Source organism: Sporisorium graminicola, chromosome SGRAM_18 (genome assembly GCF_005498985.1).
Source record: "Sporisorium graminicola strain CBS 10092 chromosome SGRAM_18, whole genome shotgun sequence".
Taxonomy (NCBI): domain Eukaryota; kingdom Fungi; phylum Basidiomycota; class Ustilaginomycetes; order Ustilaginales; family Ustilaginaceae; genus Sporisorium; species Sporisorium graminicola.
The window spans coordinates 78,236-91,599 of record NC_043727.1 but is presented as its reverse complement, the minus strand read 5'-3'; the positions used below and the strand labels follow the sequence as shown (position 1 = coordinate 91,599).

The following is a 13,364-nucleotide window of genomic DNA, read 5'->3' as shown; positions in this document are numbered from 1 at the left end:
CACCTCCATTTAACGCTGGTGTGTGATTGTACAGTGTACCCTCAGCATCAGATTCGGCAGGCCGATCATCTGTTCCCAACAGCAGCGTGGCTTTGTCAGGAAGCATCGGAACCGCATCCGTCGACGAAAGCATCGGCCTTAGCCAGTATCACCATCGTGACCATCACCCTCTACTTTTTGATTCAAAGCGCAATTGATTCCGCACATTGCCCGCAGTCGTCCTGCAAGCAAAATCCCCCTTTGGCTCCTCAAGGCGCAGCAGATATTTGAAGTTTGCACTCCATGCTACCCACCTCGCGCATCGACGCCGAAAAAAGGTCTTCCCAAACCAACGTCGACTTCGATCACCAAAGGGCAGCAGCAGCGTCTTCGTCGTCGCCTTCCTCGCCTCACGTCCCTACAGGCTACTCGTCTTCCGCTTCCACCTCATCCGCCATCGATTCATCCCACGACATCCCTGCGCCTTACCGCAAGCGCTACATTGATAACCACGACACGCTCCTCCCCACCTATTCTCCACCCGCTACCACCTACCTCGCTCACGAAACGCCCAGTAGAATGAGCAGTCCAGCTCCCAACAGCAGTCGACGCTTTGCCGCCGGCTTTGATCCATATGCTGCAAGCCCTGTCACTTCGGGCCGTGCTGGCCAATTCGACTCGCCCTCGGACTCGGCAGCGCTCAAGGCGAGAGAGGCTGGCTTTTCTCCACCACAAGCGCATCAGAGCAGCGCCAAGGTCAATAAGTATGCCCACCTCATCCCGGTCCACAAGCAGCGACGCGCTCCCAATTTCGAGCTCATCACCTGGACATTGCGTCAGGACGAAGTCGTCGGTCTCATCTACACTATCCTCTCGCTCATCACTCGTCTTTGGGGTATTGGAAAGAGCAATGTGGTCGTATGGGACGAGGCCCATTTTGGCAAGTTCGGCTCTCACTACCTCCAGCAAGAATTCTACTTCGACGTCCATCCACCTCTGGGCAAGATGCTCGTAGGCCTCGCCGGTCTCATCAGCGGCTACCGAGGTCAGTTCGAGTTCAAATCAGGCGAAACCTATCCGGCCGACGTCAACTACATTGGCATGCGAGTCATCCTCGCCTTGTTTGGTGTCGCCATGGTCCCGCTTGCTTGGTTCACCAGTGGCGGACTCAACTGGAACTGGCGCTCTCGCCATCTTTTGACGTTGATGGTGCTGCTCGACAATGGCTGGCTCGTCATCTCCCGTTTCATCTTGCTCGACTCGATGCTCCTCTGCTTTACTTTCACCACCGTACATGGCCTCGTCAAGTTTATGCAGTACAAGTCGACTCCTTTCACTAAGGGCTGGTGGTTCTGGCTTACCTTCACTGGCGCCTCCATCGGCTGCGTCTCTTCCGTCAAGTGGGTCGGTCTCTTCGTCACAGCTCTCGTCGGTGTCTTTACGGTGGAAGACCTCTGGGAGAAGTTTGGCGATCTTCGAATGCCCGTTCGCGCCTATGCCCGTCATTGGTGTGCGCGCATCCTCTGCCTCATCTTTTTGCCCTTGACCATCTACATGCTCAGCTTCAAGGCGCATTTCTTGATCCTCAGCCGCTCCGGTCCAGGCGATGCCCAAATGAGCAGTCTCTTCCAGAGCCATCTGCGCGGCAACGATTTTGCACTGTCGCCTCCCGAAGCTGCCTTTGGTTCCAAGATCACGCTCAAGAACATGGGTTACGGAGGTGGCTTGCTCCACTCGCATGTGCAGACCTACCCTGTCGGATCGGGTCAGCAGCAAGTCACTTGTTACCATTACCGTGACAACAACAACGAGTTCATCATCACTCCACCTTGGAACGAGCCGCAGCTGCCCGCTAACTATTCGTCTTCAACCGAACCCATCCGCATGCTCAAGAACAACGATGTTATCCGCATCGTCCACGATCAGACCAAGCGCAACATTCACTCGCACAACGTCGCTGCTCCCGTCACAAAGGAGAATCTCGAAGTTTCCGGGTATGGCGACGACAGTACGGGCGATGACAATGATCACTGGGTGGTCGAGGTGGTCGACGACCTGGTGCATGGCAAAGTCCCACCCGGTGGTCCCGTACGATCGCTGACGACGAAGTTGAGACTGCGACACAAGAACATCGGCTGCTACATGCGTGCTGCCAACGCTGTCCTTCCGCAGTGGGGTTGGAAGCAGGTCGAAGTGTCGTGCGACAAGGAAAACAACCCCAAGGACCAACACACCTGGTGGAACATCGAAAATCACTGGAACGACCGTCTGCCACCAGGAGACTCGCAGCTCTACCGCTCGCCCTTCCTTCGCGACTTTATCCACCTCAACGTCGCCATGATGACGTCCAACAACGCGCTCATCCCCGACGCGGACAAGGAGGACATCTTGGCGAGCAAGCCGTTCGACTGGCCCTTCCTCTGGAACGGTCTGAGGATGAATTCGTGGGACGACAACTCGATCAAGTTTTATCTGTTGGGCAACCCGGTGATTTGGTGGACGTCTTCGCTGTCGCTCATGGCGTTCGGGGTGACGTGGTTGTGGTACATGATGCGCCGTCAACGGAGGATCCAGGATCTCTCGCCTGCGGACTGGTCGCACTTCCTGTACGTCGGCAAGATCGCTGGGTTCGGGTGGTTCCTGCACTACCTGCCTTTCCTCATCATGGCCCGCGTGTGCTACCTGCACCACTACCTGCCAATCTTGTACTTTGCAGTGCTGATGCTCGTCCATTTGATCGACCACTTTGTCTGGAGACCGACCACCGCGGTGTACTACATGGGCAGGAAGCAGCGCAAACCGCTGTCGAATGCCGTCAAGGATCTCGTGTTTGTCGGCAGTGTCGTAGCGGTGTTCGGGGGCTTCTGGTGGTTCAAGGGCAACGCATACGGTTTCCAAGGCGACATTAACAAGCACAAGGGCTTGAAGTGGCGCAAGAGCTGGAACATCTACTGAGATCGGGATTGATGATGGTGTGCTCCCGGGCAAAACGAGCTCTGCACTGGCAGTGGGTTACTGCGGGACGGCGCAAAGATGTCGAGGGTAAAGAAAAAGCTTTACGACGTGCAATTCGATAGCTCTTTTGGAATGTTGCATGCGTATGCGTGTGTATTCGCCAGCTGTGCGACCAGGCCTTCTCTCATTGGAAAAATGTGGTCAAGGGGGAAGTGGCATCTTCGAGATGCAGATGTGCGCCATTGAGCGACCGGCTCCGTGAGAGACATAAAAAGGACTAACATGTTGAGGTTGAGATATCCTCCAATCTCTCTCTCTTCCCTCGTCGCTAGCAATCTTCACGAACGTGCCAATCCTGACAATCGAGATCAGACCTGATACGTGCAGCGCAATTTATCGTTTGCAAGAAAACAATGTCTATTCGTCGCAAAAAAGTACAGAGATTGACGAGACTTCTACGATGCCGATGAAGAGTCCGAGGCGAGCGAGATGGCGGACGAGTTCCGACTGTGTCCCGCTCTTGGCTGCATCCTACTGTCACTGCCATCGTGCTGCACCTGCTCTTGCTCTCCCGCTGACGCCGCCGACGCCTCGCTCTCCAATTGCACCTGCAATGCCAAGGCCCGCGCAGCTTTGCGCTTCTCCTCCTGGAAACAGCGATGATCGTCCCAGCCGATAAACCCAAAACTGCTCAGCACCGCCGTCGAGCCCACAACCGCCACCAACCCACCTGTATGACTTCCCTTGATCGCATCGATCACCACCGCCAGCGGGATCGTCAACGACAACCCCAACGTCGTGATCAACGGCGAGCTCTTCAACATCGCCAACAGGTAGATGAAATCGCTGACGAACGTGATGCACATGTTCACCACTACTCCGGCCCAGATCTGCGGTGAGGGAGGTAATGAAAAGGATTCAATCCCGGAGAAGTGGAGCAGGGGCAGCATGGGCCAGAGGCAGAGAATGTTGATGGCGCCAACAATGCCGAACATGAGCGGCATCGAGATGCGGTCTTCCGAGCCGATGCGTGTCTTGAGCAGCATCACATAGAGCGAGTAGAGGAATGCCGAGAGCAAAGCGAGCATGTCGCCCAACGGCGCGTTTGGTGGTTTGCCCGCCGCTGCCGCCGCCATCAGCATCGGCTTCAACATCGGCTCGGAGGAAGAGGAGCGCTTCCGCAGTCCATTCAGCACCACCGCCCCGGTGTCAGCTGCAGCCGAGATCGTCGAAGTCGCAGTATCCCTATCCGCAAACGTAACCGCTGCCACGCCCAGCGCCGAGATGCACACCGCCCCCAAGCGCGGCAGCGTAAACCTGTCCACTCCCAGTGCTGCCCCCAACGCCAGAGTGAAAAACCCACTCGCAGATCCGATCGTCGTCCCACTCGCAACAGACGTCAACCCAAGTCCGGCGTTGATCGCCCAATTGGCCCCAAACCAAACGAGCGTGAACTGCGACGCCAACACCGCTGTTTCCTTCAACGTCAGCGGCGGCAGCGGGAGGGGTACTACCGGTGCTGCTGCTGCCTCCGCTACTGCGGCTGCTGAGGGCCGAACGATGCTGATCGAGGTGCGGGGCCGTCTGCCGTCGATGGAGGAGGGGCGCGCGACAGAGGTAGACACGAGGTAGGGGCGGACGGGCGAGGTAGGCCGGGATGCGGGAGGAGAGGGCGCGAGCAAGGGTGTGGATGCTGTGGAAGAGTCGTCTTGTTGTTGTGCGTGCGAGAAGGAGCGGGTAAGTCGGATCGGTTTTTGCTTCAAGTTCGAACCACCTCGCCCGCGGTGTTGTTGTCGCTGCTGCTCCTCGGCGAGAAGTGCAAACGGCTTGATCGCCGGCGCTGTCGCTGTTGTAGTCGCCACCACCCGTTCGGTCGTTTCGTCAGCCGTGACGGTCGGCACATCGAATCCAAGCGTCTTGAGCCACTTCGGAAGCTCGTCCTTATCACTCGCAATATCAGCCGCTTGGCTCGCTGCTGCCGACCCTTCCAAATCGTGCTGCGGTAATCTCGTGTACTTTTGCTTCACAGCAGAAGCATTGCTCCATCTCCTGCGCAGCCTGCTGCTCACCAGATACGGCACCAGATAAAGCGCAAACGATGATGTGTTCGCATACGTCACGAAGAAGGGCTTATCGTATCCACCCGTCGTGAGGAGTGCGTTGGTCAAGAAATTCGAGGCGGTCCACAGGACGACGACGATAAGCAGCAGCAAGAGGCCTTGCATGTAGGACTTGCGTCGGCGGTGCGATTGCGTGTCGTCCGTACCAGAGCGAGAGCCGGATGGCTGACCTGCAGCAATGTATGCGCTGGTGTTGTCGACCATGATCGTCGACGCCTGGTGCCCAGATGATGGTAGTAGACGGCGATAACGTCGAAGCTCGGCGACGGCAGCTAAGATTCGGCTTTCGATCCGACGGCTCTAGTTTTGGCTTTGGCTCGCGAGGTTGGGCCTCTTTTGTGAGTCAGCGTGTTGGGGAGCAAGCCGACGGGAAAGTGATGATCGTGATGGTGGGCAAGAGGGTGACAATAATAGAGAGATAGGGAGAGCATATCTGTCAGCCTGCTAAAGACTAATTCACGGCATGCTCAGTTTTTCATGCAGGAAGAACCCTTTTTGGCGGTTGACATCGCGTGCTTTTGCAATCGGATCTTCGCAACACGCCGTTCCGCGCAAGAGTGGGGAGGGTGTCGTCCGCGAATTTTGGCCTTCTTTTTCTTTGTAAGGATGTTACATCGAAGACCAGCGTACCTTGCAGGGCAGCATGTTCGCCTGCCGACCTATTCAGCTCTCTTCGCATCTCACTTTGATCCAGTTCGATGTTGAGCGCATTGGTCATTGCCGGACTCAGGGCTAGCCAGAAGCATCAAGTACACCCATACTGTATTGGTCAAATGATTAACGAAAGCAAGCGTGGAAACGATTTTTATTTTTGGCGGGAAAGGTGCCTCGAGACATGATGATACCGACAAGACCAAACTTGACGCCGTTGCGCATCAGTATTGTCATCATCTAGCAGTACTTCGGCCCACAAGAGAGTCGTGACGCTAGTTAACTGGGAGACTTGCTGCTCCCTCTTTTAACGCAAAAAAGGAAATGAGCCCAACATTTAGCTGGCGTTCATGATGGCGTTGATCAAGTCACCGTTGGACTCCTTGAGGGCCTTGACGGCCTTCCTTCGCGAGCAGCTGACCTGCTGCATGACGAGGTCAATGTCCTTGGCGTCGACACCCTCCTCGTCGATGGGCGAGTCGTCGTCCTCCTCCTCTTCCTCGACCTTCTTCTCGGCACCGGCACCGGCACCCGAGTTCTGGAGCGACTCGGCGAGCAGGCGCTCCTGAGCCTCGGCCTGAGCCATCTGCTGGGCAGCCTGAGCCTGGGCGAGCTGCGACATGTCCTCAGTCTTGGCCTCGCCGAACACGATGTAGACGTCCGAGTGCGACGACTTGTAAACTTCGGGCTGGGCGATCACGTAGAGGTGCTGTGCGGTCGGCAGTGTCAGAGAAAACCCCAATGTCGACGAAAAGAGGTCAGTCGAAGTATCGCAGCAAGTATGAATGGTCATCCAGGGATGAGTGACTTACACCACGGGGGCGGCGCATGGTAACACGGGTGATACCGCCGACCTTCTTGAGACCGAGACCCTGGAGGGCCTTGCGAGACTTGCGCTCGGCGCGCGAAGACACCTTGTCGGAGGCGTGGACATCGGCACCGGCGTCATCGGATTCGACGTCGTGGACATTGAGCTATCGAGTTGAAGTCAAATGGTGACCACAAAGTCGAGTCAAGGTGTGTGTTTGAATGCGAGCGCAAAGGGTCAGCTTCTGTGGTTTATATAGCGATTTGGAGAGTTGCAGTCGAAAGGGCTGCGTTGAAACTTGAGACTTACGTCCTGAACGTCGTCGGCGATCTCTTCAATGGTAGCAGACATTTTTGTCTTTGTCTAGAGTAGAAATGATACAAGCGGTCGAAAAGAGTCAATGATCGATGTTCGGTATGCCGAGGTGCTGCTATGTGTGTGCCGAGCTGCGCGCAATAACGTCGATGCTGCTGTCAAGATGCGTACTGTTATGTAGATGAATCGGAAAGGATATCAAGATACGAGAAGGAAGAGAGGAAAGCGGTGATACAATGCTCAACGTTGACAACGACGACTACGAGAGCCAACACACTGATGCAGCAGTCGGAGCAGCTGATTCAAGCGCTGAGAGCTCTGAGCTCCAGTCGACCGATACAGTCAAAGCTGCACTGACCGACTTTGCTTCTGACGCCTTCTACTCTTTCTTCTTCTTCCAAAGCGCTTCAAGTCTCGCTTTCACTTGCCCCGCGCACATTTCAATTTTGAAAAGAGTTTGTATTGGGTCTTGAGACTATTCAGTTCTTCAACTACACACTCACCGCAGCTCTTCCTTTTCCGAAATTTTTCATCTGTTAGCTTATTCAAATGCACATTCTAAATTGAATTCCGCAAACAATTGGGAGATCTCACCTCCACTACAAAGCTGACGAAAGGCTGAGCAGGATCTCCAGTTTGCAGAGGACCCTGCAGCATACCTTTCCCGAGCACCACCATCACCAACGCAGCAATGATGCGATCAATACTCCGGTCGGGTTCGGCAAGAACGGCCTTGTGCCGTTCACAAGCACTTGCTTCAACCTCAGTAGCCACGCTGCCTTCTTCCCGACCACCTACAACATCACGAGGGCTGGCTACCTTGCTGTCTCATTCACCGTCTCGCACCTCCTCGCTGATGCCAAATCCGGGTCAAACACTTCGGCTCTCACCGCTCGTGCAAACTTCTTCAGTGTTTGCATCACAAGCAAGACTTGCTACGACACTGTTGCGCAAACCCGATGAACCAGAGGAACCCGAAGTGTATCGCGACGGCGAACCCACCATTATCGCCACCGACCGTGCCATCGCTCAGCTTCAAAAAGTGGCAGAGCGAGAGAACAATCCGTCTCTAGCACTTCGAGTCGCCGTCGAACCGGGAGGATGCCATGGCTATCAGTACAAGATGGAGATCACCGAAGAGGTTGAAGAGGACGACTTCCAATTCGAGGTACACCCTGGTGTCTCCATTTTGGTCGACAGCATCAGTCTAGCCCTTGTGCGAGGCAGCACTATCGACTATGTCACCGAGCTCATCGGCTCTCAATTTGCAATCAAGGATAATCCGCAGGCTAAGGGCGCAGGATGCGGCTGCGGTGTCAGTTGGGAACCTGTCATTTGATGTACCTCATCCTCACCCTCTCTTCAGACCTGCACTCTATTCTTCATCCCTTCTTGTGCGAATCCGCTAGTCTCCAGATGACTGCTTGTGATGTCTGCTCTGTATATGACTCGAGAGGATAGCATCAAGAGGCTTGATGCAGAGTGGTCGATGGGCAAAATTGTGATTGGTAATGCAAGCGTGATTTGGCGGAGAGGCTGACAGACTAGTGGATATGCAGGCAACTTCGAGAATCTTCGCAAAACGCGTTCCTTTGGAAATGTCACACGGACCCTCAGCTCTTTGCCTGAAATCACATTTGAAGGCTCAGTCGGTTCAAATTCAGAGACCAACACTTTTGCCTCAACGTCATCTCTTACCATCACCACCACCACCACCATCGACACCAACAACACATCGTCGTTGTAAGAGCCGCTCAATATGCCGCTCAACTACTCAAAGTGGGACAACCTCGAGCTCTCCGACGACTCGGATATCGAGGTCCACCCTAATATCGACAAGAAATCCTTCATCCGATGGAAGCAGCGCGACATCCACGAGAAGCGAGACCAACGCAAAGCCGAAAAGGACGCTCTCCGTGCAGAGATTGATACCAATAGTGCCCTCACACCTCGCCTCGATGAGCTAGTCCAGCAAACCAAGAAGGAAGGCTCCACGTACTACTCAAGAGAGGTGGCAAAGCTCAGTGCAGGAAGACAGGAGAGAGGCAACAAGGACGGTCCCAACGGTCCGACCACAGACGACATGATTTTGAGCCTTTTACTCCAAATTCAGCAGCAGGAGAACATCAAGGGCAAGACCGGCGACGAACTCGATCAGCTCTTGGTAAGCGAGCTTGAGGGTCACAAGGCAAAGCTAGCTGCGAGGCAGACACAGATCCACTTTGAGCTGGAACAGATGGAAAAGGAAGACTCTAAGAAGATTACAAGCGATGGTATCAGGGAAGGTTGGAACTCTGGTTATGTTGCCAAGGCTGAGCCTGAACCACAACCCAAACCGGCGGCGGCGGCAGACAAGGGCAAGAAGAAGGAACAGACCGTCATTGAGACACTCAATTCTCCCTCGGCCTCTACAAGCAAGGCTGCCGACACGGACGACGGCGATGGCGAAGATGATGAAGACGACAACATCGCCGAAGCAGACGATGTGATGCGTCAATTCGCCAATCTCCCTTCTTGTGTCCCCTCTTCTATCCCTCTCTCAGCTTCCGCCCTCCCATCCAACTTTGACACGGCCAAATCGCTCAACACCGCCGCCTTTGAAGCCGCGCTTCAATTCCTCTCCAAGCACAAAATCCTTCTCTCGGCCAACAACAATACCACCGACTCTCTGCTCTTGGAAGCATTCAATGCGCAGATCGCCTCCAACGCGTCGCTCGCCCGTCGATGCGTGGAAAAGGCGCTCATGATCCAGTACTGTAACAAGCTCGGTCCCGACGGCGTCAACCTCTTCTTCCGCCGCATGGTTGGATCCAAAGACGGCCGTGCCAGCGTTGTCTACCTCAACGACGTGCTGGCCACCTACTCTAGGATTCGGGACCGATCCAAAGCGCTTTCTGAACAGCAGCAGTCGTCGGCGGGGGCGGGTGAGGAACAGATCCAGCTCGTTGCCGAGGACGAAAACACCGTCATTGGCTTTGAAATCCCCGACGGACCGCCTCCGGAGGTGATCGAGCTGGAAGGTGAGGCTGAGAAGTTGGATCCGGAAGCTGTCAAGGCGTGGTTGCAGAAGCGATGGGACATCTTCACGGCTTTCCCGGCAGACTTTCAGGACGCATTGAAGAGCAAGGACTTGACAAAGGTCAACAAAGTCCTAGGTAACATGAAGGTTGAGCAAGCCGAAGAGGTCGTAGGTTTGCTCGACCAGGCGGGCATTTTAAATTTTTCAAGCTCCGAGGTCAGGGACGAAACCGGTCGATGAGGGGAGGGAGATAGCTCACAACTGCGGTCCATGAATGCAGCTCAGTGACCGTTGCAGGTTCGGCACTTGTGTGCGAGTCGTGTGTGTGTCGTGAGCATTGAGTTCAGCAAGCCTTGTTCTCCGTCGTGATCGAGTTCAACGGTCGCTCTCAAACACACGCATCAACAATGAACACCGACACACCCTTGATGAGCGAATTCCTTCACGAACGGCATTCGAAAGGTGAAGCATCTCTCAGCGTTCTACATCCATCCTCTCAACCTAGCCACGCTCCTAAACGCCTCCGATCTCACCAGCGCTTCCACCTGATCATCCCCCCACTCCTCCAGCCCCACTTTCCAACTCTCGTCCAGTCTACTCTCCACACCACCTCTACCCACGCCGACCACATACTCCGCCACCAGCAGCCTCCCTATATCGCCGCTCAGTTCGGCAGCCTTCTTCCAAAACCGCAGGATACCTTCGCTCTCCGAATAAATAACGGATGAGATGTTGCTGAGGTAGTCGAGATCGGCCGCGAGCTGTGCGGCGCCGATTTCGGTGAGCCGCGGCAGGGAGGGTAAGGTGGAAGTGAGGAAGCGGGTGAGGAAGAGCGTGAGCAAGGAATGCAGGTATGTCGAGAGGACGCTAGCGTCGCTTTCGCCGTCGGCTTCTTGGGCTGGAGTTAGAGAGTCAGCTGGCGAGTGCGAAGAGGGGACAGTGGTGGTGGAGAACGCCTGACGATGCATGGTCGACCTTTCGGTTGGATCTGTCGCTGAGAGTGTCCCCGCCATAGTCGGATGCCTAGCATGCGCGGGATTCGCCTCTTCCCTATCCGCAGCCTTCGCCTCCTTTCCGGTCCCCTTGGCCGCGTCGAGACAAAACAATAATACCTCGTCCGCATATCCTTCAAACAGCCTAGGCAAGTTCAACATTGCCTCACCAATTCTCGCCATCGCCTCCGTCGGACTGAGACTGAATTTGGGCATGGCGAGGTCGTACTCGTTGACGATGCTCGGATGTTTGTTCGACGTCCAGATCGGCAGCGAAGCATACAGCTCCAACTCTGGTAGGAACTGCGAGAGGACCAAATCATGTTGGAATGCTTGCACTGTAGATGCAGTCGACATGACCGATGCGCGTGCTTGAGGAAGCAAGAGTGGCCCCACCGAAGATGATCGCCAGGAAGCAGTGGAGAGGAGCCGCTTGGATTTCGAGATGAGCTCGTGCAGAGTGGTTGTATTGAGCGAAGACGTTGCCAGAGCCGACAGTGGGCTCGTGAAGTCGACCGTGCTGTGACCAGAACTCGCTCCTGCTGCTGTCACTGGGGGTAATTTGGCCGACGCTGCAAGCTCGGAAATCTGGTAAGCGATCGTCTCTTCCAAACTGTTTATGGCATCTACACTCTCTCGGCAAGCAGATAGTTTTTCTGTTGCTTTGCGGAACTCGTCCCAGTCACTCGGGGTCAACACCTCACCCCGCTCATCGTAAGTCAGAGCAGCTTGCCTCGTGTTTTCGGAGAGATGCAGTCTGCGAATGCGGGTTTGCACCTCGTTCAACAGCCTCTGCAGATCCGATTTCAGCTCCATGTGGGCGCGTGCACTTGCGGATTCAAGGACGCCGTCGAGCGATGCGAGTAGTGATGGCGTTGCAAACGATTTTGTCAAGGCAGTCGAGCGACGGAGTGCTGCCTTGGCGACTTGGAGTGCCTGCGAGGATGCCGTGGCGATGGGTGTAGTGGAAGCTAGGTCTGAAGATTGGAGGGCCTGCAAGCGAGACTGCATAGCTTCGGTTTCGAACGTGGCGAGACGAGTCTGATACGGAAGGAAGGGCTCGATCATGAGCTGAAGCCATGGCTTGTCCGTTGTATCGAGGGTCAGCAATTGGCTGTCGATGGGCGATGGTGCACCACCTGCGTCATCATCCTGTTGGCTGTCCTGCCTAGCTTTTGCTTCTGGTAGAATCGACTTGACGGCGCGAACGGCGTCTTCAGTAGCCTTGTATGCATCTGTCAGCGCCGCCAAGAAAGCTTCGAGATCGGGAGCAAGTGTGGCTTGCTGTATGCATGCGTGGATAGGTGGGTCGAGCCTGACGAGGATATCAGCGATGAGGAGCTGTGCTGCAACGTTAGGATCGGTGAAGAGCAAAGACGCCGCGACGCGTTCTTCTCCAAGCAGCGCAAGAAGGTCCCCGAAGAGGGAAGTGAGCCGTGCCGGCAGACTCTTTTCGCTCGTTTCGGATGCCGTCTGCTCCCACCTGGAGAGCAGATTCTGCGATCGAGTCTTGATGTAAACCTGAAAGAAGGTAGGCGCTCCATTGTGTGTGGACGCGAGCAACTTGGCCATCTGAGCCACCTTGTCCCGATCGCGATCGACGATGGCCTGTTGTAGAACAGGGATCAGCTCATCTTGCAACCTTTTGGTCAAAGTGTGAAGCAGATGACTCCTTTCTTGATTCGACTTTGCGGAGCCACTGAACAGACGCAACGAGTCGGTGGCTTTCGTTATTCTCTCGACAGCTTCCTGCCATCTTGATTCGCTCAACAGCATTGTGATTTGACTTTCGAGCGTCGACCATGCTTGCGCCTCTCGGAGTGTATGGCGTGCATCAATGAGGCCCGCTTTGGCTTTGGACAGCGCTGCGATGCGAGCTAGCATAAGGTCAGTAGAAGTGTCCTTGGCGGAAGTTTGGCTTTGGAGCGAGTCGACTCGAGATCGAAGGGCGGTTGCTGCATCTGACATAAGTCTGAGCTCGATGCCAATTTTGGGTATGGTAGACACGAGCGAGGTGATGCTTTGATCCAGCTCGGTGCGGGATGCGTCGCGGACTGAGGACAAGGACTGGGAGAGTTGGCGCAGTGCTGCAGCAGTGGCGTCCAGATTCGAGGTTGTCACAGTGGAATCAATATTGGCATTGGAAGTGGCAGTGACGACGTGGTGATCGAGCCAAGCAGCAAGCTGTGTCGATCCATGAGTGGTCCGGAGTGCGCCGATCGCATCCGATGGCGTCGCTGAGCTGCTGCTGCTGCTATGATCGGATGGACAGTTCTGCTCAGCCGCAGCGGATGGTGGCAACGCCATGTTGTGCGATCAGCTGCTGACGGAGCAATACCGTTTCAAGAGCGCTGCCAATGATGATAGTAAAACGATGTAACTAGGAGTTGAGAGATTGGAACAAGGCCAGGCTCTGTTGCTTCCCACGGTCTGTGCTCGGCATTTCCGACTCCACTTTTTCTTCCAAGTCGGTCTCGCAGAGGTTGATCTATTTTTTTATCAAGCGAATTACAGTTTTTTGATTG

At 55.1% G+C, this 13,364-nt stretch overlaps 6 protein-coding genes across 6 annotated transcripts; 3 read left to right on the top strand and 3 right to left on the bottom strand.

The window, feature by feature from the left end:
• Positions 1–282: 282 nt before the first annotated feature.
• EX895_002836 (uncharacterized protein) lies at positions 283–2,934 on the top strand (the record flags this gene model as incomplete). The annotated part of the gene is made up of 1 exon (XM_029883434.1): positions 283–2,934. The coding sequence occupies one exon, from the start codon at positions 283–285 to the stop codon at positions 2,932–2,934; it is 2,652 nt and encodes an 883-aa protein (XP_029740111.1).
• Positions 2,935–3,389: 455 nt separating this feature from the next.
• On the bottom strand, positions 3,390–5,258 carry EX895_002835 (uncharacterized protein; the record flags this gene model as incomplete). Its single annotated transcript, XM_029883433.1, has 1 exon — positions 3,390–5,258. One exon carries the CDS (start codon positions 5,256–5,258, stop codon positions 3,390–3,392), a length of 1,869 nt encoding a protein of 622 aa, XP_029740110.1.
• Positions 5,259–6,042: 784 nt separating this feature from the next.
• Positions 6,043–6,864, bottom strand: EX895_002834 (uncharacterized protein; the record flags this gene model as incomplete). Its single annotated transcript, XM_029883432.1, has 3 exons — positions 6,043–6,414; positions 6,518–6,679; positions 6,823–6,864. 3 exons carry the CDS (start codon positions 6,862–6,864, stop codon positions 6,043–6,045), a joined length of 576 nt encoding a protein of 191 aa, XP_029740109.1.
• Positions 6,865–7,684: 820 nt separating this feature from the next.
• EX895_002833 (uncharacterized protein) lies at positions 7,685–8,167 on the top strand (the record flags this gene model as incomplete). Its single annotated transcript, XM_029883431.1, has 1 exon — positions 7,685–8,167. One exon carries the CDS (start codon positions 7,685–7,687, stop codon positions 8,165–8,167), a length of 483 nt encoding a protein of 160 aa, XP_029740108.1.
• Positions 8,168–8,587: 420 nt separating this feature from the next.
• Positions 8,588–10,087, top strand: EX895_002832 (uncharacterized protein; the record flags this gene model as incomplete). Its single annotated transcript, XM_029883430.1, has 1 exon — positions 8,588–10,087. The coding sequence occupies one exon, from the start codon at positions 8,588–8,590 to the stop codon at positions 10,085–10,087; it is 1,500 nt and encodes a 499-aa protein (XP_029740107.1).
• A 242-nt stretch (positions 10,088–10,329) lies between these two features.
• Positions 10,330–13,146, bottom strand: EX895_002831 (uncharacterized protein; the record flags this gene model as incomplete). The annotated part of the gene is made up of 1 exon (XM_029883429.1): positions 10,330–13,146. The coding sequence occupies one exon, from the start codon at positions 13,144–13,146 to the stop codon at positions 10,330–10,332; it is 2,817 nt and encodes a 938-aa protein (XP_029740106.1).
• Positions 13,147–13,364: the final 218 nt, after the last annotated feature.